Genomic DNA, 21,538 nt, shown 5'->3' with positions numbered 1-21,538 from the left:
AACAATGGATTCGGGAAACACCAAATCACTGACGCAGTGGAAACTAAAATCTTAGTTGGCTAATGATGATTTTGTGAACCTCACCCCAGATGATTTTGTCAACATAGGAAGGTCAAGATGCAAAAATTGACAATATATGCACCTCACACAATCTAGAGTGCAATGAAAACATGAAGTATAATTGGGGCTTTACAGTTGACTATATAAGTGGAAATCACTGTACCAATCAATGGAGATCAATACATTGATATTTCAAGAAATCGTTGTCAACCAACTATTTTGTTTGTTTGTTTTAATGGATTAAGCTGCCTGTTTCAATCACACAATTCCAAAAAATCACTCAGTGCATCCCAGGACTGTGTTGATACCTGTCCTATAGAGGGCGCTAACGGACACAGTGTGCTTTGTGTTATGGTAATCTACAGACGGAGCTCCCGTCTCGGAAACAAGACTTAGAAAAATAAAATAATTCTACACATATCAGATTAAAGTATTTAGGACGTGATCGCTACAAACGGCAAATACACACAATTTCCATTTTGCATGAGTTATTACTTATCTATTTACATGGCAGTTGATAATAATCAGGTCACATCGTAAATGCCATTCGGCATACATTCAAAACCCATTATGCACCACTTGTTTTTCTAAAATCGTTTAGTTTTTTTTCTTCTCTCCCTATGTTACTGCCCGGGTTTGCACATAAAATATATATATATATATATACAGCGCCGTATTTACAATTTCAAAGTTCAAGTGAGAAAAATTCTGCAGCAGTTTACAATGAACACAAACAACTACATTCTTGTAAAGAGACAAGTTTGTAAATCAACCCAAATCTGTTCGCAAGCAGTCAACAAATCAGCCAGCACTCACAGGCCTGCAAACCGAGCCCACGCACAAACTTTGTATTACGTTTACAGGCCATTAATATGCAGCATGTTTTAAATACTCAGTAAGTTGTGCAAATCAGGATCTATTTTTGCGACAATGGGAGAACACGTTATAAAAATGCCACTGTTAAACTGTAAAATATAGAATAAATAAATAGATATCGAAGATATTATATATATATATATATATTTTTTTTTTACAATAATGTTACATTATATAGATAATATTCTGACATTTTAGTCATCTCATATTGTTACACTTTCATGTAAATATTACAATTTTTTAAGGTCTACACTTGACCTCTCTTACCTTTTTGGAAATATGACTTTTTAAAGTATACTATGACAAAAGGACGAAACAAAAATCAACAAATAACACATTACAAAACCTGATTTCATCACTGAAATTAAAACCGAAAACTTTATGTAGACCCACACGAACAAAAAAAAAAAAAAAAAAAACATTGCGAAAGCTACGCAACCTTATCCAGCGCCTTGAGGTTTGAAACATTCTCTGAACAACGCTGATTATTAAATTGCTTATGCTGCGATACGAAGCTTCCGTATAAAAAGGCAGGGCGAGAATATTGCAGAATTATATTGCATCAACATGGATCACAAAAAACAGCATGACTCTTTTGGTTCGATGTTAATCTAAACAAGTTCTGCAAAAGACCCATTGCATTCAAGTCTAAGCTCTCAGTGCAACCCAGACGCAGTGAAGTATTGCCTTTATCAACACGCCTGACGAAAAGACGTAAAAACGCACTCCCGTTCCACAAAACAGACTCATCGACTTAACCAATGACAAGCATATGTGCACAAAAACACACGCACACGCACACACAGACCATGTATATGGCTTCTAAACTTGTAATCAAGGCAGTTAAATAGAGGACGTTTTCGATTGACGTGTTGTTTTTCTCAGTTGACATAGACACAACCAAAACTTGTGTTCAAGCTCAACTTTGGTTTTCGAGTAAATACAATTTGTGTGTTTTCTATTATAACCTCTTTTTTCCCTTTTTTCCCTTCTTATTTACATTAAGATATAAAATCGACCAGCGGTCTGTAATTCATATTTTTTTCTTTGATACTTTACAACAAAGTGAATTAGATTGCTACACGTAGAGCTTACACAGAAAGGATGGAGACAGTCCAAAACATGGTCGCAAAGCATCCGATTTCCTTATTATCATCTCTTGCAAGTCCCTGATTTCAGCCGATTCGAACGTAATCACTCGATTGAATGGGTGTTATCAGTTGATAGATTTGGGCCAGTAGGGGCCTTCTGCGCCTACTGGTAGGCTCAGAAGGCTGTTATCATCCACCCACATGGTTAATCAGCTATAGATCACATACAGTAGGGCTGCAGGCGGAAGTTAACAAGAATTATTTATTATTATTTATTAAATTTCCCATTAATTGTATTTTATTAACGTCTACCCCTACCGCAACCAAAACCGTGACAGTAATGTAAACAAAAACAGATCTGGAGTCTTCTCTATTATTAAGCCGATTAACCATGTAGATGGATGATAACAGCCTTCTGAGCCTACCAGTAGGCATAAAAGGCCCTTACTGGCCCATATCTATCAGCTGAAAACCACAGATAATGGCCATTCAATCGAAGCCGGTGCTGATTTTCTTATCGCCCGATTGCATTGTATGAAAAACACTACGTTACACACGACAGGATTTCTCCTTTTCACTTGTCAATTATGTTACGAGGCATCCAAAGCTGTACAGGGGTGGCTATGCTAGTAAATGTGTAAATCTATTCATAGCCATTGTTTTGAATTTAGTAGTGGTAAAGGTGCAGTCACATTAGCAATGTTTCAGCAAAAATCTGCAGTCAATAGTTTAGCAATGTTTAAAGTAGCGAAATTTGACCAATTGGAAGTGTTGACCAATTTGAAAATGAGCTTATCCTACATGGTAAACGTTGTTGCTTCGATGCTAATCTCTCATTAGCATGGTTCCCCATTGGAATTGTTCAATTCCACAAGCAAAAGTGACCCATTATCTCTCGGCAACAGAGTAAAGCAGTTCAAATAGAAGACACTTACAGTATAACCCTACTAGTTTTTGCAAATTTGACATTGGCCAACTTGAAAATGAAAGAAATCTGTGTGAGAAACTTTTGTTGGAAGTCTGGAGTCTGGTCTATGACAGGTGTAAAGACTACCATAACCTGATCTCACCAAGACATGTTCCTGAATTAGCATCTATCTTTATCCTGGAACAACATTCCAATTAGCCAATCAAATTTAATGGATATGTTTACTGTTTACATTAAGATTAAGCTTACAGTTAGGATTATGCACTTCTACATGATTGTTATCCAACTATTGTTCCCCTCTGATTTTGTGAATAATTTACATTATGGTTGGGTTTAGTTGAAGGGTATAGGTGTGGATTACATTTTCCAACAAAAATTATGTTCCAGGATTGCATAGTGCATAGGAACATCATGGCGTGCATTGCTGTGTAGCCCATGTCGGAAAGGCTGACTACCAAATCTAATGGGTCTAACTGAGTCTGGTCCAACTATGACAGGTGTAGAGACTACCTTAACCTGATCTCACCAAGTAGGACATGTTCTTGAATTAACATCTATGTTGATCCTAGAACAACATTTCAATCAGCCAATCAGATATACGGGATATGTTTACTGTTTATGTTAGGTTCAGGCTTACTGTTAGGATTATGCACTTTTACATGATTGTTATCCAACTATTATTGCCCTCTGATTTTGGGAATAATTTACAGTTGTGGTTGGGTTTAGGGGTAGGTGATAGGTATGCATTACATTTTCCAGGATTGCATCATGCATAGGAACATCATGGCTTGCATTGCTGTGTAGTCCATGTTGGAAAGGCTGACTATCAAATCTAATGGGTCTAACTGAGTCTGGTCCAACTATGACAGGTGTAGAGACTACCCTAACCTGATCTCACTAAGTAGGACATGTTCTTGAATTAACAGCTATGTTGATCCTGGAACAACATTCCAATTAGCCAATCAGATATACGGGATATGTTTACTGTTTATGTAAAGTTTAGACTTACAGTTACGATTATGCACTTCGACATGATTGTTATCCAACTATTATTCCCTATTAACTATTATTGAGTTTAGGGGTAGGCAATAGGTGTGGATTACATTTTCCTACAAAAATAATGTTCCAGGATCACATCATACTTGGCAAAACTATGACATGGATTGCTGTGTAGTCCTTGTTGGAAAGGCTGACTATCAAATCTCATAGGTCTAACTGAGTCTGGTCCAACTATGACAGGTGTAGAGACTACCCTAACCTGATTTCACCAAGTAGGACATGTTCCTAGATTAACATCTATGTTGATCCTGGAACAACACTCCAATAGGCCAATCAGATTTTAGGGATATGTTTGCTGTTTATGTTTAGTTTTAGTTTACGCTTAGGTTAATGCACTTCTACACGATTGTTATCCGACTATTATTCCCTTCTGATTTTGGCAATAATTTACCGGTATGGTTGGGATTGGGGGTAGGGAGTAGGTATAGATTACATTTTCCGACAAAAATGATGTCCCATTATTAACATAGACGTTAATCCAGGATCTCATCAAGGTGCTAGAGACTATTAAGCAGTACATTAGCAACATTTCAGCTTAATTTAGCAAGCAAAGTTTCACAAAATTGTCCTTCAAGCCAAGCCTACAAGCCAATTTTAGTCAGAGAGACATATCCAATCTGTAACCAAATCTGAGCAGGAACCACCAATTCAGTTGGATTACAATAGGTGAATTTTGTGTGATACAAGTGCAAACTGGAAAAATCTGTGTTTGGAACAGTATTATACTCTTGAGAAACTTTATATTGCAATTAATTTGTTTCTAGTCAAAAATGAATAAAGCACTGCTCACACAGAAGTCACTTTAAAACCTTAGCTTTCTGCTGGCCAGCATTGTGCATTTATATAAATACACAAAAAATGAGCCAGACCAGCTTAGAGAACATTTTTGTGCACATGAGATCTCCTGATTGCATGCATTCCCAGTCTCCTTGGCATTACAGGAGTGCAAGCCACCAGGAACATCATTGAAGCTGCAGAAAAAGCTCTCAGTGGATCAAGAGAGGAGATCCTCGGTGTACTATGCCACTTGGACACAAACTGGGGAATGTTGGGTCGCCAATTGAGAGCGTCTTAATAATCTTAGGCCCGAAACACCCCATTACCCAGGGTTCATCACTGATGATGTGTCCAAGTCACACCACCTGGTGTATTAAGAAAGCTTAATGAAATGAAGTAAAAGCAATCATGCAGATTACTCTCTGAAAGACTCAATTTTGCAAGTGGAATTTCACTGAGCAACAGTAAATGTGACTGCACCTGATGTCTGATCTCCCTCCCTTTGGTTCCTATTAAGGGTCACCCTACAAGTGCAAAAAAGAACAAATTGTATCGCAAAGAGTCTCTGAGATTTCATTGGACGCCAGAAGAGAGGCATAATCTGACTATGTCTGTATCATGATGATCTTGTATACAACCAAGGTCAACGTCAGGGATAGTTCCTGTAGCATGTTAAATTTAGGTTCGGTAAAGGTGCAGACACATTAGGAATGTTTCAGTGAAACTTTTGCAGTCTATTGTTTTCTTGTCAACATCATAGCGATGTATACCTACCTTAAATTTAAACTTAACTTTTTAGCCCTCACCTATTACCTCCATCTATGCAGATCTCCTTTGGAACGACCCAGTTTTACCCAAAAATTTTACAAAGCAATGACCCTTATATCTGTCAGATATCTCTACCATTGGTTCCAATGTAAAACCACCCAACATGCACAGAAAGACCAAACTGCGAAAAGTATTGGGTTGTGTAATGTTATAAGAGGTCTTAAGTTAGATTTAGGTCATGATGTTGGGTAACCAAAATTCAATGTCTAGCCAGCATCTATGGACAACATTATTTTGATGACGTTGATATTTGGTTCATTTTATGTGTTGGAAAGTGACCAAAATCCAAGGTCAAGCCATCATCATAAACAAACGTCATATCGATGTCAAATATTGACATTTATTCATCAGGTATGGCAACCAAAATTCGTCTGATAGATGTCATAGTGGTAAAGTCCACACAACATCAAGCTGTAACATCTTTAGGTGTTGATATTTGGTTGCGTTGGTAAAAGTGACCAAAATCCAATGTTCTGACGTCAACCCAATTTTCATATCCACCCAAAATGCAACATACCACAAGGTTAGGGTGCAACGACAATCTGACGTCATGTTGACATCCTGTGCCTGCTGGGTTGCAACAAGTCTTTAAAATTTGTTAAAGGCTGGACTAATGCCACAATCTGGCTATGAATTCTGCGTCATGACCATTCTTCTTTTGTAAAATCAAGCTCAGTATAACTATGTCAAGCATAGTGCCTGTAGGATGTTAAAACTTTTAGTGGTAAAAGTGTGGAGAAATTTTGTCTTGTCAACAGCGTAGAGAGAACAGCACATAACACACTTTCAAATCAAGCAAATATCTATCATTAGGTGTGAAAAATTCAAGCAAGCGATCATTTTGATTTCTTTTGCAATCACTCAATTACAAAATTTCACTGAGTGATTGTGAATCTGACTGCACCTTAAGTGCCTTACTTTGGTTCCAATGACAAACAACCCTATGTACCCAAACAACAGCAGTCTGTAACCCACAAAAACGTTTGTAAAGAATCTCAGAGAACTGAACCTTGACATGAATCCCAATCTGACTATGAAGTGTGTCTAGCAAAGCTCTCACATAGATCGCCGTGAAATTTCGCAGTCCATTCTTAATTGTCTACAGCATAGAGATGAAATGATGAAACTCGCACAGACCTCACTTTCAAATCAAGAAAATTCCTAAGTCATCTACAAACATCCTTTTTGACCGCACCCGAAATCCCATTTCATACAGATTTCTTTCAGAAGGACTCGATTTCACCAGCAAATATTCAAAGCAATAGTAAATGTGACTGCCCATGCAAGTCAGTCTGATCTTCCTCCCTTTGGTTCCTATATGAAAAGCCACCCTACGAACGAAAAAACAATACTGTGACTCACTAAAAGTTTAGCTGAGACTTCATTAGTAGTTACCCACAATGTCAAGTCTGTCTCATGAAGATCTTTCATGAGTACATCAAGCATAGTGTCTGTTAAATCAAGCTTCGGTAAAGATGCAGACACATTAGCCATATTTCAATGAAATTTCACACTCCTTTCTCCCTGGTCAAGAGTGTAGAAATGAAAAAAGCTCACGCAGACCTTACTTTAAAGTCAATCACATTCCCAATAGTCATTGAACTTGAAAGTGAGCACCATCTACTTAACACATTTTTGTTTTTTTTACCTCACCCAGTATCACAGTATCAGTATTCACACAGATTTCTTTCAGAAGGACTCAATCTCACCTGTGAAATCTCACTGAGCTACAGTAAATGTGACTGCACCTTAGGTTTATCTGATCTTCCTCCCTTTGGTTCCTATGAAAAGCCACCCTACGAGCTAAAAAAAACAAAAGCAAACTGTGACTCACAAAAAGTTTTGCAAAGAGTCTCAGAGTTCTCGTCAGAGGTTGGACGAAAGCCGGGATCTGGCTGTGAAGTCCGTCTCGGGAAGGCTGACTATTGAATCTTTCTTGCGTATAACCAAGTCCGGTCCTGCTACAGCAGGTGTAGTGCCTGTAGGAGCAGGAGGAGGAGGAGGTGTGGACGGGTAATTCCCAACCGCGGCTGCGGGCGCTGGGTGTGGCAGAACCATTCTCTGAAGAACTACGCTCCGGACACCGGACGGTCCTGGAACTGCAGGATGGGCTGCTTGTGGTGGGCCAATCGACGTTGAGGAAACACGGGTTGACGGTGGTGGGCTGGGCACGACGGGTGGAGCGCCATCCTGTGGGAGGCTGGGTTGTGAAGCCGATAAAGCTCTGGCATCCTGCGTCAGGCTGCCTGTTTGGTGCAACGGTTGGGTGCTCTTAATCGGGGTAGGTCGCGTTGGACTAGGAACGTGCTGCTGGATGAGAGACAACTGAGATCCTGAGCGTGCACCCATTGGACCACTCCCATACATAAAAGTCCGTCCACCTACTGCGCCTGCTGCCGCAAGAGGACTTTGCACAGGTGGACTGGCTATAGCAGAGGCTATTGGGAGAGACTGTTGGGGAGAAATTGCTATCGGGCTGGCAAGATTCTGCACCACCTGGAAGCGTCGGACCATCCTGGGCGACTGCAAGGACTGCATGCTTGGACCTACCATTGGGCCTCCGAACTGAGGACAGAAGCTCATGGCGACCGCCTGCTGTAGAGTGGCAATGGCAGAGCTGCCCTGTGATTGGCCAGGCGGTGCAAACATTCCACACGGGATGGAGGGTGTCATGGACATGGCCCGTGGCCGCTGCAGGTCAATCAGCTTCACCATCTCACGGTCGTACTTTACGATCTCCTGGATCATCTCATTCTCGCGGTTGTTCAGGATGCCGGAGTTTAGGTCATGCTGCACTTTGTTCATTAGGATGGAATTCTTTTTTCCTGTAACAAAAGAATAAAATCATTGGGAGTTTTTGTAAGTATATTTTTTCGTCCTATTGATTTACAGTAAGGTTCAAAGATGAGATGTCGCTAGGTAGCAGCTAACATGTTGTTAGGTGGTTGCAAAGGTGTTGCTAGGTTATTATTAAGGTGTTTTGAATTGTTGCTAAGTGGTTGCTAGGGTGTTCTAGGGCATTGCTAGGTGGTTGCTAAGGCATTGCTAGGTGGTTGCCTAGGTGTTCTAGGCAGTTGCTGAGGTGTTGCTAGATGGTTGCTAAGGTGTTACTAGGCAGTTGCTATGGTGTTGCCGAGCATTTGCTAAGGTGTTGCTAGGCTGTTGCTGAGGTGTTGTTAGGCAGTTGCTATAGTGTTGCTAGGCGGTTGCTAAGGTGTTACTAGGTAGTAGCTAAGGTGTTAGACGGTTGCTAAGGTGTTGCTAGGTTGTTATTAAGGTGTCATGAATTGTTGCTAAGTGGTTGCTAATGTGTTCTAGGTCATTGCTAGGTGGTTGCTAAGGCATTGCTAGATGGTTTCCTTGGTGTTCTAGGTGGTTGCTAAGGCATTACTAGGTGGTTGCTAAGGTTTTGTAGGCGGTTGCTATGGTGTTGCTAGGTAGTAGTTAAGGTGTTGTTAGACGGTTGCTAAGGTGTTACTAGGCAGTTGCCATGGTGTTGCTAGCTAGTTGTTAAGGTGTTGCTAGGTAGTAGCTAAGGTGTTGTTAAACGGTTGCTAAGGTGATACTAGGCGGTTACTAGGGTGTTCTGAGTGGTTGCTAAGGTGTTGCTTGGTGGTTGCTAAGGTGTTGCTAGGTGGTTGCTAGGGTGTTCTGAGTAGCTTCTACGGTGTTGCTAGGTAGTTGTAAAGGTTTGCTAGGATGTTCTGAGTGGTTGATAGGTGGTTGCTAAGGCGTCGCTATTCAGTTTCTAAGCAGTTGTTAAGGTGTTGCTATGCAGTTGCTAACATAAATTAGCTTGTTTCTACTATGGATTTGCATTATGCTAGCATATTTCTATCATAAATTAGCACGTTATTAGCATAGTTCTAGTTTGAATTTGCATGTTGCTAGCATGTTTCTTGTATAAAAACATATTGTTAGCATAAATTAAAAATGACTTAGAATGTTGCTAGCATGTTTCTAATATAAACTAGCATATTGTTAGCATGAATTTAGTATAAATTAACATATTGCTAGCATGATTAGTATGTTTTAATGTTTCTAGTGTAGATTAGTATGTTTCTAGTATGGATTAGTATATTGCTAGAATGATTGTCAGTATGTTTTTTGTATAGATTGGTATGTCGTTAGTATGTTTATAGTATGGATTATTATATTGCTAGTACAGACTGGTATGTTGTTAGTGTGCCCAATGTAAAGTCAATGGAAGTTTTTTTTACAATGGAAGTCTATGAGACAGTTGCTAAGGTGCCGTAAGGGGTTGCTAGAGTGTGGCTAGTAAGTTGAAAGGTCATCAGTGTTTGGCAGATTGGTAGTCTGAGTTAAATGAGCCCAAACTTAAGCCTGTTCGACAGTCTGGTGCAAAGTTTTGAGGTCACAAAGTTTGGTCCAATGTTAAGTCAATGGGAATTTTCCGAATTTTCTGGGTCAAGTTTTGGGAAAACCGTAAGTCGGATCAGTTGGAAAAGATATAGCAACCCGAGTGAGAGCAGTTTGGAGGTTTGCTGTTAGTTTGGTGGTTGTAGTATGAACGGTCTAGGAGGAGATGCAAATAGAAATTAGTCTCAGAAGAGGAAGAATATTGCGTTTATGTAGGATAACAGTGGCTTTCTCAAGCCACCATAATAGTCATAAGGAACACCATAAATTATGTTTGTTGTATTGTCTGTAATAAAATAAATGTCAAAGATTATTTAGAAATCACTCCTTTCTTTTTTATTTGTGCTTTCCATACATCACAACTTTTTCTCATATGAGGTTGCACATTATTAACTCTAACAATTTGAAACATGTATAATGAGGCATATCTTCTCATAATCCCCCACATAATGCAACAGCTGTAAGACCGTAAACAAAACAATAAGCGTTTATGAGAAGTCTTTATATTTGTCCCTGTTAAAGCACCGCCACCACAGTCATTAAAGACCTGCCTTCCTAATCAATTCATAGCCTTTAAAAGCACATTTATTGCAGTGAACTTCAAACACTGTCAAGTTTCTAAATCACCCGCTGAGAGCAATTTTCCTGTTATTATGCACAAAAGGACTGTGCGTAGTGTTTATTGAGCGCTAAGCAATGTGTCTGCTGAAAAAAGTAATGCACTGCAACGTTTTGAATGTACATTGTGTTCTTTAAAGTTTCCATTAAACAACAAAAACATATATAATAGATAACATTAATGAGCTGAAATAAAATTCCCCTGAAGTGTACAGAGAAACCCTTTAATGACTATATTTCTAACACATTTAAGTACACTTTTATTCCTCATAATAAATATCGACACTATTTTTTGCATTCTGAGCCAACTTTGGACCTATAGACCATTTCAATGTGGTCATGTCATAGGCCCATGAACATTTCCTGCTTGTTATCAAACTATTTCATAACTTTAACAAGAGGCAATTCAAGCATAACTTAGCTTTAAAACATTCATGCATTCATTTTCTTGTCGGCTAGTCCCTTTATTAATCCGGGGTCGCCACAGCGGAATGAACCGCCAACTTGTTCAGCACGTTTTTACGCAGCTGATGCCCTTCCAGCTACAACCCATCTCTGGGAGACATCCATACACATTCACTCACACACATACACTAGGGACAATTTAGTCTACCCAATTCACCTGTACCGCATGTGTTTGGACTGTGGGGAAAACCGGAGCACCCGGAGGAAACCCACACCAACACGGGGAGAACATGCAAACTCCACACAGAAATGCCAACTGGTCAAGCCAGTACTTGAACCAACGACCCTCTTGCTGTGAGGTGACAGTGCTAACCACTGTGTCGCCTATTTGAAATCATTGTTTTAATGTTTAATAGAAGAACACTTATTTTGATGTGTCGACTAGCATACTAAAAAAGCACATGCTAAGCACGTTACTAATGAAAATGCATTAAAATGCATGCAAACTTCATCATAACTTTATGAAATTTATGAACTAATGAAGTCTTTAAATGCACACCTTGTATTACTTTAATTTTTAAAATAATTTCACAGACAAGATATAAATGGTTTGTTTATATACATGGAAAAATATAGTAATATAGTAATATATAATATATATAGTAATATATAATATAGTAAATTCTAGTAACACTATAAATAGTGATTTTGAACCATGTATATTCTAGTAAAGTACTTGAACAAGTATTATGTGGTAATTTTAGCTAACTAATACAAACAAAAAGGACAAGATACTGTAGTTCTCTACAACTCCAGTAAACACACTACCTCACAAAGTCTTGTCGTATTAGTAACAACAAGTATTAACTTGAGTTTTAGTTGATCATTTGGTATCAGAAGTGGCTTATATGAAAGGCAAAGTCCTCTAGATGACGCTTATTTGACCACAATAAAATATGATCATGTCTTGATTTTGAATGATTTTATTAGGACTGTAAGGTCTGACTTTGCTGAGACAAAAGTCTTGTCACTGAACAGAAATAATGTCCAGTATAGAATATAAAGTCCTGCTGCAGTGGAGACAGAATGAATATTGTGTCTGACTCCATCATGAGCTTGGAGGACTGCATTCATACATCTCTGCAATGACTCAAATCACTGATTAATAAAGTCATCTGGAATGGCAAAGAAAGCGTTCCTGCAGAACTCCCAGAGCTCATCAAGACTCTTTGTGTTTATCTTCAATGCCTCCTCCTTCGTCTTAGCCCAGTCATGCTCAATAATGTTCATGTCTGGTGACTGGGCTGGCCAATCCTGGAGCACCTTCACCTTCTTTGCTTTCAGGAGCTTTGATCTGGAGGCTGAAGTATGAGAAGGAGCGCTATCCTGCTGGAGAATTGTCCCTCTCCTGTGGTTTGTAATGTAATGGGCAGCACAAATGTCTTGATACCTCAGGCTGTTGATGTTGCCATCCACTCTGCAGATCTCTCACACGCCCCCATACTGAATGTAACCCCAAACCATGATTTTTCCATCACCAAACTTGACAGATTTCTGTGAGAATCTTGGGTCCATGCAGGTTCTAATATCTTCCTCAGTATTTGTGAAGATTGGGATGCAGTTCAACAGATTAACTAGAAGTCAAGTTATTATTTGTTTCTCTTACAACTGGGATTGACGACAAGACTTTTGTCAGGTAGTGTATATTACCCTACAATACACTACAGTTTGCTGTAGTAAAACTAAAGAATACTACATTATTTATTAGTCTATCACTTAGCTAATTAATACTGAAGAATGCCATATCATTCATTAACAAGTGTTGTGAATTATATAATATATACAGTATAAAAAACTTTACTATACTAAAAACACTAGTATTAAAATAAAAGTTACTATAGTATTTTTTTTAATGTGGCTAAAGCCAACATCAAATTTACATTTACATTATTGCATATGCATTGCTTTTTCCAGTATCCTCTCCCACAAGCTGGACATCATCAATAAGTCAACACATCAGCTCTCGCAGTAATGGAGAGGCTGTGCGTAAAGCCTAAGCTCTCTTTAACCCTGAATAATCCTTTAAGGCCTGTAAATATTCAGAAGGTGTACGTTGTTTCTCTTACCCAAGCGGTCGAGTCGGTCAATGGCCACGGTCTCGAAGGCTCTCCTCATCATGGGATATTCCTCCAAAACCTCATTAAAGTTGTCCACCGAGAGCGAATACAGGCGACAGTAGGTCTCAGCCCGTACACTTGCTGTTCGCCGACCTCGAGTCAGCAGACAGATCTCTGAAACATAACAAAACAATAAAGAAAATGCATCTAAATTGGTATTTTCCAGACCAGTTAACACAGCACTGAGCACAAAAAAACATATAGTAGATATTTACACAAATACACTTCACTAAACATGTATGGACATCACCTATAACTGCAGGTTAACTATGTTTATATAGTATATAATAACTTTAACTGTTAAAAGCTATTAGTTAGCAGTTACTTATCAACTAATAAAGTTATGGTAACTTAATAACCTTCACTTTTCCAAATTTGATCATGTTGCACTAATGAACACCTTTTGTAAAGCTACTTTGAAACAATAGTTATTGTGAAAAGCACTATTAACTTCCATTGAAGAATATTGATGAGCTGAAATAAAATGCCTCTGAGGTTTGAAGAGAAAATACTTTAATGGCTATATTTCCTAACACATTTCAGTGCACTTTTCTTCTCCCATAACCACTACTGAGCTAATTTGGATCTAAAGATTTGCTTTAATTTCTCATGATACAGTCTTAAAATTATTAAAACTAAAGTATTGAATCAGAAACTTTCTAAAATATTTAACTTGTTTTCAATGTTACCATACTGTATATTTTAGTTTTTCTCAATTTACTGTATTGAACGATAAAAAATAAATAAATAAATAAAAAAGTATATATGGCCCAGCCAGAGCCCTGACTTAAACCCAAATGAGCATATATAAATGGCCCAGCCAGAGCCCTGAATGAAACCTAATTGAGCACACACACACACATATATATATATATATATATACATACATACATACACATTTAAAGTCAGAATTATTAGCCCCCTTTAGAATTTTCTTTTCTTTTTTAAATATTTCCCAAATGATGTGTAACAGAGCAAGAAAATATTCACAGTATGTCTGATAATATATTTTCTTCTGGAGAACAGCTTTTTTTTAATTTCAGCTATAAAAAAACTGTTTTTAATTCTTAAACATAATTTTAGAGACATAATTATTAGCCCCTTTAAGCTATATTTTTTATCAATAGTCTACAGAACAAACCACTGTTACAGAATAACTTGCCTAATTACCCTAACCTGCCTAGTTTACTTAATTAACCTAGTTAAGCCTTTAAATGTCACTTTAAGCTGTATAGAAGTGTCTTGAAAAAAAAATTGTCAAATATTTTACTGTCATCATGCCAAAGATAAAATAAATCAATAATTAGAAATGAGTTATTAAAACTGTTATGTTTATAAATGTATGGAAAAAATCTGCTCTTCGTTAAACAGAAATTGGGGAAAAAAATCTAATCACTCAGGGGATCTAATCACTCAGGGGGCTAATAATTCTAATTATATATATATATATATATATATATATATATATATATATATATATATATATATATATATATATATATATATATATACTTATTAAATGGCACAGTGCCAAATATAATTTACATAAATGCCCTTAAGTTCTTGTAGCATGTAAAGTTGCATTATGTTGGCGTGCTGCTCTAGAAAAATCAAAACACGTCTTCATCCAGCGAAAACTCTCTGACCTTTTCTAGACAGAAAGTCTCTTTAAATCCACTGAAAACTGAAACCCTGAAGAGTCCGTCATTGAACAGGGGATGAATTTAAACATCCGCCTGCAGAAAGTAATTAAACTTTATCGGCCTTCATTCAAAACTATGCGATTTGAATTCTTATTACTCGGCGGCGAGGATATTCCTGTGCTATGGAGCTCATCTGACATAAAATTGAAGCGTGAAACTATTACTGAGCTAAAATAGAGTGTGTGTTTTCAATAAGGTAAAGTGTACTGCAATATCTACACAGTAAGAGTGTGGCCAGAGGTGGCTGGTAACGAATTACATTTACTTCATTACATTTACTTGAGTATAGAGTATTGTAATTTGTATTTTTTGAGTACATTTAAAGATGTTGTACTCTTACTCAATATTAATAATAATAAAAGTAACTAGTTTTTTTAGAGTATTTTTTTATCTGATACTTTTTACTCTAAAGGCCGGCTCACCCTGTGAGATTTTTTTGTAATCCTGGGGTGCGTTTCCCAAACAATGACGTAACTCGCGGCTGAACTATCATACGATGTATTGTTTGGGAAAAGAACGATGTAGTAACAAGTGTTTCCCAAAACGCATAGTTTCTTTGTCGCAGATTCATCGTTTAAACCACGTTAGTTATAACGTATAACGCCCATAATGATGCTCTAAACTGGGTGGAGTAGCTACTTCTTTAGAGAAGAAGTACCCATAAGTTTTTTTGTGCAAAGTTTATTGTTTCACACGCATTTAAAATAAAATCCAATATTAGATTTGGTATAAACCTGCACTCGCTTTCCATATTAATTGAAATATATGTAAATGGTATATAAGGCTTATGTTTGCTTTACTAATATTATTGAGAAGTTGAACATTACATTCTCTACTAAAACATATCACTTACAAAAGCTAACATCTATTCTAATATCATATAAATCATATAAATAAATAAATAATGAGGCTATTTATTATAACATGAAATGTAATATTTATTATGTATTAGAAATAAAAAAATCATACTTTAATAATAATAATGATGATGATTAAAATAAATAAATAATTTCCTACTTAATAAATAAACAAATAAATAAATAATTAATAAACTAAATAAATAAACAATTTCCTACTTAATAATAATAATAATAATTATTATTATTATTATTATTATTATTATTATTAAGTAGGAATTTTTTTTTTTTTTTTTAAGTCTACTTTTACAATTTGACACATCTAAACCACTGCAGAAAGTTCCAACCAGCAGGCCCATGTCATATTCTGTACAGATACTTAATAAATAACCAACTATAAATTAAAAGAATTAACGTATGCTTTTTGTTTTCACAAGCTTTGGAGACATAACATAAATTCCGCTTTTAAATAATAGGTCACCTATAGCTTTTGCCCTGAGGCTGTGTTCAAAATGACATCAATGTTTTCAAAGTGCACTGCGAAGGGAATGCAATTGCAAACATGAAGATATCTAAAGCTGAACTGTAAAAATAGTTTGAAAGCAAATTACACCTAAGAGAGATGACCTTAATGCTTTTTTTTTTTTAATAATTCCAACTTTGAATGTTAGAATGTTCTAAATGAATAGGGCATAGGGGGGATACGTGGGAATAGAACACATCCAGGAACTATGTTTCAAGCTACCGTTCAAGAGGTGTAGTTGTGAGTGCTCAAGTTTGCGACGCAGTTTGCGATTGTTCGTTGGAGCGATGGATTTGGGAAACGACAAATCAACAAACTATGTTTGTAACGACGAAACTTGCAACCTTAGTTGGCTAACGATGGTTTTGGGAAGCGCACCCCTGAACGATTGTAGCATGTCAGACTACATGAACAAAAACGACACTTTCACCCGACACTTTTCACTTTCATTCTAAAATGATTCCTCACAGTGAACGTTGTAGCGGCTATTGCACAAAGCGTGTCTCAATAATGAAACCAAGAAGAAAAAAAATTGTTTTGACATTTCCCCGCGGCCATATGAATTATCGAATGGATCCTATTGGTTCTTGGATTGATGCTTATCGTAGCTGTTTTCACACTGCAGGAAAGTGTATGAAATTTACTGGCACTGCCAGAAATTCATCGAAGGGAAAATCTGAACGAAACAGGTACTATGCGGCTGTCTGTGAACATGTCAAACCCAGGATCAAAGACCACAGATTTTAAGATTTCAGGAATCTTTTAGGATTTCCCAAATTTGTCTCAGATGCCAAAATCTTTGCTGAAATGTCACAGTGTGAGCAGGGCTTTACTTGAGTAAATGTTTCCTCAAGCAGTTTTTACTTGATTATAGAATGACTTCTACTTTTTAAATACATTAAAGGATTTTACTCTATATAATAATATATATAATAAAACAACTAGTAACCTGAGAATATTTTTCATCGGATACTTTTTTACCTTTTACTTGAGTACCTTTCAAGATTGTTACTTTCACTTGAGTAAAACTTTCCTCAAGTGCTTGTATTTTTACTTGAGTACAGAGCAAGGGTGTCCAAACTTGGTCCTGGAGGGCCAGTGTCCTGCTAAGTTTAGCTTCACCTCACTCCAACACACCTGCCACGAAGTTGCTAGTATATATAGTAAGCGCTTGATTAGCTCGTTTAGGTGTGTTTGATTAGGGTTGGAGCTAAACTCTTCAGGACACCGGCCCTCCAGGACCGAGTTTGGACACCCCTAGCATAGTGTTTAGTATCTTGTACTTTTTGAGTACATTTGAAGATGTGCACTTTAACTCTTACTCAATATAAATGACAAAAAAAGTAACTAGTATCTAGTAACTTGAGTAATTTTTTCCATCGGCTACTTTTTTACCCCTACTCAAGTAACTTTAAAAATTGTTACCCTTACATGAGCAAATGTTCCTCAAGTACTTGTACTTTTACGTGAGTATAGTAACTTGCACTTTGAGTAGATTTAAAGATGTGTACTTTTACTCGATGATAAAGATAATAATAAGATAATGAAAGTAACTAGTAATTAGTTATTTGAGTAATTTTTCATTGGTTACTTTTTTACTCCTACTTGAGTAATTAACAATTGTTACTTTTACTTGAGTTACATTTTTCTCAAGTACTTGTACTTTTACCTGAGTATAGAGTAACTTGTACTTTTTAGTGCATTTAAAGACTTTACTCAATATAAATAATAATGAAAGTAACTGATAACTTGAGTGTTTTATCTGATACTTTTTACTCTTACTCGAGTAAGATTGTTACCTTTACATGAGTAAATATTTCCTCAAGTACTTCTACTTTTACTTGAGTATAAAGTATAGTAACTTTTTGAGTAGAGTATAGTAACTTGAACTTTTACTTGAGTATAGAGTATAGTAACTTGTACTTTTACTTGAGTATAGAGTATAGTAACTTGTACTTTTACTTGAGTGTAGAGTATAGTAACTTGTACTTTTACTTGAGTATAGAGTATAGTAACTTGTACTTTTACTTGAGTGTAGAGTATAGTAACTTGTACTTTTACTTAAGTATAGTGTATAGTAACTTGTACTTTTACTTGTGTATAGTGTATAGTAACTTGTACTTTTACTTGTGTATAGTGTATAGTAACTTGTACTTTTACTTGAGTCTAGAGTATAGTAACTTGTACTTTTACTTAAGTATAGAGTATAGTAACTTGTACTTTTACTTGAGTATAGAGTATAGTAACTTGAACTTTTACTTGAGTATAGAGTATAGTAACTTGTACTTTTACTTGAGTATATAGTATAGTAACTTGTAATTTTTCTTGAGTATAGAGTATAGTAACTTGTACTTTTACTTGAGTATATAGTATAGTAACTTGTACTTTTTCTTGAGTATAGAGTATAGTAACTTGTACTTTTACTTGAGTATAGTGTTTAGCAACTTGTATTTTTACTTGAGTATAGAGTATAGTAACTTGTACTTTTACTTGAGTATAGAGTATAGTAACTTGTACTTTTACTTGAGTATAGAGTATAGTAACTTGTACTTTTACTTGAGTATATAGTATAGTAACTTGTACTTTTTCTTGAGTATAGAGTATAGTAACTTGTACTTTTAGTTGAGTATAGTGTTTAGCAACTTGTATTTTTACTTGAGTATAGAGTATAGTAACTTGTACTTTTACTTGAGTATAGAGTATAGTAACTTGTACTTTTACTTGAGTATATAGTATAGTAACTTGTACTTTTACTTGAGTATAGAGTATAGTAACTTGTACTTTTACTTGAGTATATAGTATAGTAACTTGTACTTTTACTTGAGTATAGAGTATAGTAACTTGTACTTTTACTTGAGTATAGAGTATAGTAACTTGTACTTTTACTTGAGTATATAGTATAGTAACTTGTACTTTTTCTTAAGTATAGAGTATAGTAACTTGTACTTTTACTTGGGTATAGAGTTAAGTAAATTGTACTTTTACTTGAGTATAGTGTATAGTAACTTGTGTATAATGAAAAAAAAAAAAACATTTCATCTGATACTTTTTTTTTTAACTTCTACTTGAGTAAAGGCTCCTACACACCGGGACGCTTTTCATTTGCATTTACGAGATGTTTTTCAGTATTCAAACCCAAGCGCTTTTCACTGGCGTCAAGTGGAAGAGTATGCAAAATCACTCTTTTGACGTTAGATGGCGCTGCACAAGTTTAAGCTTCTGGCACCCACTTATAACACAGAAGAAGAGGAGGAGAGGAAGTTCACACGCTTGTTGTTAAAGATACTGATGACTCAAACAAGCATGGATGGTTTAAGCAGCAGCTCGAGCTCTAGCGATGAAGAAATGATTATTGTTCACCAGTGCAATAAGCAGCTAAACATTCATATCGCCTCTGGGCGTTTTCTTCAATGTGCGCTCGCATTGACAGTTTTGTGCTTGAGCGCCTCCAAGTGATGTTTACTGTAACTTCAGCAGCTCCGTGCACATGAACTAAAGTGCCGATCTGATTGGTGGATAAGGTTTCGACACGGAGCGTCAAAAAAAAAAATGAGCATGAGGCGTTTTTGTTTTTAAATGACGCTTTTGCGCATGGCGTTTTGTGCGTTGGTGTGCACAGTCACATTGACGCCCGTTATTTAGTCACGAGGCTTAAACGTCGACAGAAAGCGCGAGCAAAAATGTCTCGGTGTGCACGGGCCTTAACTTTTAAGACTGTTACTTTTACATGAGTAAATATTTCTTCAAGAACTTTTACTTGAGTAGAGTATAGTGAGTTTTTGTACTTTTTGAGTACATTTAAAGATGAGCACTTTTACTGAATATAAATTATAGCAAAATTAACTAGTAACTTGAGTAGTTTTCAGCTAAAACTTTTTTACTCCTACTTGAGTAACTTTCAAGATTTTTACTTTTACATGAGCAAATATTTTCTCAAGTACTTGTACTTTTACTTTAGTATAGAAACTTGTATTTTGATATTGCAAACTTTTGACTGTAATCCATACACTTCACCTGACTTGTCTCCAATCACCAGGTATTGTTTCATGGTAAATGTTCAAGGTTATTTTGTGTCTATATTTAGAAGATCACACACACACACACACACACACGTTTCCTGAGATAAAATTTACCTCACACAATAGTGAAGCACAGATATGAAACCTGCAGCTCTCTGGATGGCAGAGAAGTAACCCACAAGAGTGTGTGCAGATAATAAACGTCATTCATCCTGTATGTCGTGCGTCATTCTGTGCATTAAGTCCTAGGCTATCCATCAGGCTCCTCTGTGTGTTCGGCCTGTTTCCCTGTCTACTGCCCAAATCAATCCACAAATCCAATACACAACCTTGGAAACCAGGACTCATTTTAGAGAACTTCGTCAGTCCAGTGGCGTTCATCCGGAGCCACGGTCATTCATCAAAGCAGGAGCAGTAAATTAAAGGACAAGCGCAGGTACGTTCATAAAGGTGAACAACACACATGCGCGCACACACACACACACACATCAGTAAACTCACACTCCTGCATGGATGTGCAATTTATTTTGTGTCAGTTTTATTTAAAGGTTCAGGACACCCCGGATAACTTTTTTTTTTATATTAACAGATTTGTGTGTGTTGAGCATCAGTTAAGACAATGTTAGCACCTGCCAGCTTTAATTGTGGGGAAAACTGAATAATTTTGAGCTTTTGTCAACTAATTTCAGCTTCCGGGTTTAAAATGATTTTTGGGGCGGGATTAAAATCGGCGACGTAGCGCAGTACTGCAAGTGCAATGATGACGCGTTGGTTTCTCATTATTATTCATAGCGGAGTTTTCTTATCCTATGAGAAGAGCCGGCTGCTTAATTATTCATGAGACCTGCCAGACCTGCCAGTGTCAAGCCCGAGCTGAGAGACACGGAAACCACGGCACAGTATTTAGCCGTTCATGAAGGCTCATATGCGTTTGTTTTCATCATCCACGGGGTTTGTTGCATGTTTTCCCCCGTGATCTTGTCAGGGCCGATCATACAGCAAAGCTGTGTGTGTGCTGCTAGCATTTTTGTCGGGAGAGCAGCACGAGAATTAGAGAATGGCGGACACTGTGTTTTATCAGGAGTTCGTTCACATTCAGACACATCACTGTGCTGCTGTGTTTGCCTAAATCCTCCAGATTACCAGCAGGGCTAATGGTTAAAATAGACGGGTCAGGAGACCTGCTGCATTGAGTCTGCTGGATACGGGGATTGAGGGAGAAGTCCTCATTAATAGT

The 21,538-nt window shown here is 36.9% G+C and overlaps 1 protein-coding gene across 3 annotated transcripts in view; it reads right to left on the bottom strand.

Moving 5' to 3' along the window:
- LOC101885373 (potassium/sodium hyperpolarization-activated cyclic nucleotide-gated channel 2-like) overlaps positions 1-21,538 on the bottom strand; it is a 179,272-nt gene that overhangs the window by 7,736 nt on the left and 149,998 nt on the right. The window contains exons 7-9 of one of the 3 annotated variants that reach the window (XR_012394998.1): positions 13,149-13,313; positions 2,453-8,444; positions 1,935-2,210 (exon numbers count right to left, since the gene is read on the bottom strand). Coding sequence is in view for 2 of the 3 variants with exons in the window: in XM_073931626.1 (XP_073787727.1) it covers positions 7,486-8,444; positions 13,149-13,313 (1,124 nt within the window). In the remaining variant the exon portion in view is untranslated. Of the gene's footprint in view, positions 1-1,098; positions 8,445-13,148; positions 13,314-21,538 lie in introns of those variants that run through there. The other 2 variants (XM_073931626.1, XM_021468298.3) reach the window with 2 other exon arrangements.

The sequence above is a fragment of the Danio rerio genome, chromosome 2, assembly GCF_049306965.1.
Source record: "Danio rerio strain Tuebingen ecotype United States chromosome 2, GRCz12tu, whole genome shotgun sequence".
Classification (NCBI taxonomy): Eukaryota; Metazoa; Chordata; class Actinopteri; order Cypriniformes; family Danionidae; genus Danio; species Danio rerio.
The sequence above is the reverse complement of the archived record's forward strand: the minus strand, read 5'-3'. Positions and strand labels throughout refer to the sequence as shown.